Here is a 3,555-nt window from a genome sequence, read left to right on the forward strand (position 1 = left end):
AAGTATTCTCTTTTTTATTTGTTTATCAAAAGCGTTTTCCATGTCTCTAAAGGTGTCCTTCGTGAAGTACCTATCATTGATCGGTCTTCTACAGCGTAGAAAAAAAGATAGAACTGACAAAAGAGATTACTAAAGGTTTAATATGGCTTTCCCCAAAATATATTTTCCTTGCAAACATTCAAGAGCCATTAAGTTCCTCGATAATAAGATACCCTTCCAAATAGAAATTTTCACAGCTATATGTATATGTGCTCTCAATTGATTCCTTCAAGTATCAACCAAAAATATTGTCAATTTTCAAAATGTATCCATGTAATTAAACAACAAACCTGACCTTCACACACTAACATCCGAAAAACAAAATTCCAAGCACGATAAAACCACCTTCAAAAGCGAATGAATTACAACGCGCATATTCCTTCAAAAAGCTGATTGACAAGCCTCCACATAATTTGCTAATGGTTTCTAAAAAAACAGCTGATTCATGAAGAAGAGAGCCCCAAAAGAAAAAGAAAATAACTCACGTAATATATATATATATATATATATATATATATATATATATATATATATATATATATATATATATATATATATATATCAAATCAATATTTCTAAGCAATCAAACATCAGAAAGAACCTCATACAACTCTCAAACGATCAAATCTCAACATTTAGGTAGATTATTACATGCATACCTCAACTATTTTAATATAAAGTTCTGAAGAAAAATGTTAAATCCACTAGTAGGAGGACATACGCAGAGCCTAAGATAAACAAAAGACCCCTACTTTGATAAATTGTTAATTAATTCAACTCATCAGAAAATCAACATACGACAATATATAACGTCTACTGGGCTACTCCAACCTACAAAATGCTACAAGTATGGGATGATAAGTATGTCAATCTCCCCTTAAGAGTATTAGATGGAGATGATTTATAGATCATATACCCAGAGATTCCCTTTTAGATAGGCAATTCATCCAAGTTTGGAAAAACAAAGTAACTGTACACCTCTTTCTCAAGACAATTTGAACTACAAAGTATAAACTCATTCCGTAAAAGAAGAACCCACAGTGATCGATCTGCTCTATAATTTAATCAAAATTCCAAAACCTATAAAACACCAGTTCTACTATTTGATACTTGTGCATTAATGAATGACCTATATATATTTCAATTTGCCAAAAAAGGCTCGATTGATATATCATCCTTGAATTAACAAATAAAAAAACATATTCAACAAAAAATTAATTAACAAAATCTCACACTAATTAACTCACGACAAAACAGCATGCAACCTAAAACGGCAAAGTGGACAAGAGAGGCTATTTCCAAGCCACTCAACAATACAACCCTCGTGAAAAACATGTTTACAAGACAAGCCCACCAATTGCTCTTCATTAGCTAACTCCTCAAAACAAACACAACAATTCTCCTCACCACCACCACCACCATGCACGACCACCTCGTCAACCTTCGCCCTCTGCCTCGTCTCCGTGTCATCCACAGCTGAGATGCTACATAACTTCTCCCAAATATGCCTCGTCTCCGTGACATCCAAAGCTGCTATGTTAGGTAACTTCGCCCCAAGATGCACAACAATACTCTCATTAATGGTTACAAATAAGTGCATCGTAAGCAATCCTTGGTTATAACCATCGTTAGTAATGATGTGCTTATATATCTCATCCAGCACTTCTTCTTCCTCCTTATCATCAAGGCCTAGACAAAATTTAAGGGAGAAACGAAGATTTCCCCATGAACAAGTACTGAGTGGTTCAAAACGGACACTAGGAGACATCTTTGGATACTCATGGTGTGCTCCGATGACTAACCCAGGCGGCGGCGTGGATGATTCGCCATCATCAAGAAGGTGCGATACTATGTAAAACTTGGTTTGCTTTAGGGTGAAGTTGACGGAGCAGCACTCAAGGGGTTCATTGGAGCTATAACGTGCATATGGGGTAATAGTAATGTTTTTTATGAATCTATAATGTCGATATTGGGTAAAATTAATGTTTTTTATGACTGCTGACATTATGCTAGTCTTATGTTAAATTAACCTTGTATGATTTTGATGGATGGAAAAATTTATAGGTATGAAGAAACAACAGAACGAAGATGAGTGTTTAGTGAGATTATATGATGTTCTTATATATATATATAGAGAGAGAAAAATAATTTTGTTTTCCCTAAATGTAGTAGAACTAGGAGATATAGAGCTAGTTGGTTAAGGATTGTCTATATATATTTTCTCTTAAGTTGCCTAAATTCTCATTACAGTAGATTTTTTAGGGGACTCGTTATAATAAATCTATCTGATAACGGTTATGGATCGGATATAGCTTGGAGCCTTGGATAAGTATATCCTTAAAGATTAGAGGGATTGATTAACATATATTTATAGAATATTATTACATTTTTAAAAACTATGAATCTCTTTTAAGTAAGTGATCGGGGAAAGATGGTGTCATCCTCTTAAAATACTAAATCATACTTAATGATTTAATGAAATAAAAAAATTACAAAAGAAAATAATTTTATATGAAATAAAAGAATTACAAAAAAAAAGACGATGGTATACCTGACATCCATATGAAAAGTCTGATAACGATTATGGGCCGGATATAGAATATTATTACGTAGATTGTCATATCATTACTTCTTACTTTTATCTTTTAAAAAGTAGAGCCATACATATATTTAAATATCTGTAAGAAGTTTTGGATAAGGGGAAATTAGAGTTTTGTTTTGAATAAACAACCTTAACTACTATAGTAGTATATAAATAGTACATAACTTTTGCCACGTAATTCAGAATATTATAATTTTTGTATCTTTGAAGAGTGCTCAAAGTACGCTTCGTAATAAGATCCATTTACAGTTTAGTTTTACAACTTGTGAAAAAATATTATCTTTCAAAATCTTAGTCTTTTTTAATTGAACCAAATTTAGTACTGAACAAAATTCATTAGTAAACTTTGTTGTTACACCCAAAACATAAAGTTATTTAGAGATGAAATTATATATATTAGAGTTTTGATAAAAAAAAATAAGAGTTTGATTTTTTTTAAAAAAAATCTTAAAATATTATAGAGAGCGCCACCTAAGCATGTCATATCATTATTTTTTAAATTTGTTTTTTTTTTAAAAAAACATTAGAGTAATAGATATAAATATATACAGGAGTTTTAATTAAGTGAAGATTAGAGTTTTGATTTTGAATAAACAACATAAATTATTACAGTGTGTAAATTGAATATAATTTTTACTACATTATTCAAAATACTATAATTTTTATACCATTGCAGAGCGCTCAATATACGTTTCGCAATAAGATACAGTCACAATATAGTTTTACAACTTATGAAATATATTTAATAGATAAAATAATAAATGTAATATTTATTCTTTATTCTTTATTCTAGATAAAAATATAGAAATAACTACTCCCTCTGTTTCTTTTTAATTTACTCATTTTATTTTGGGGGAGAACCAAATATAAAGTACAAAAGTATGAGAGAGAAACTGAAAAGGTGGAAGAGAAAC

General features: G+C 30.6%; 1 protein-coding gene across 1 annotated transcript; it reads right to left on the bottom strand.

The window, feature by feature from the left end:
• Positions 1 to 1,282: 1,282 nt before the first annotated feature.
• Positions 1,283 to 1,807, bottom strand: LOC104894375 (probable E3 ubiquitin-protein ligase RHA4A). The gene has a single exon (XM_010680596.2). The coding sequence runs from the start codon at positions 1,805 to 1,807 to the stop codon at positions 1,283 to 1,285; it is 525 nt and encodes a 174-aa protein (XP_010678898.2).
• Between the last annotated feature and the right edge of the window lie 1,748 nt (positions 1,808 to 3,555).

The sequence above is a fragment of the Beta vulgaris genome, chromosome 5 (assembly GCF_026745355.1).
Source record: "Beta vulgaris subsp. vulgaris cultivar EL10 chromosome 5, EL10.2, whole genome shotgun sequence".
Taxonomy (NCBI): Eukaryota; Viridiplantae; Streptophyta; class Magnoliopsida; order Caryophyllales; family Amaranthaceae; genus Beta; species Beta vulgaris.

Excerpts from the sequence above, each read along its gene's own strand:
- LOC104894375 (XM_010680596.2), bottom strand. The coding sequence starts at position 1,807 with ATGTCTCCTAGTGTCCGTTTTGAACCACTCAGTACTTGTTCATGGGGA.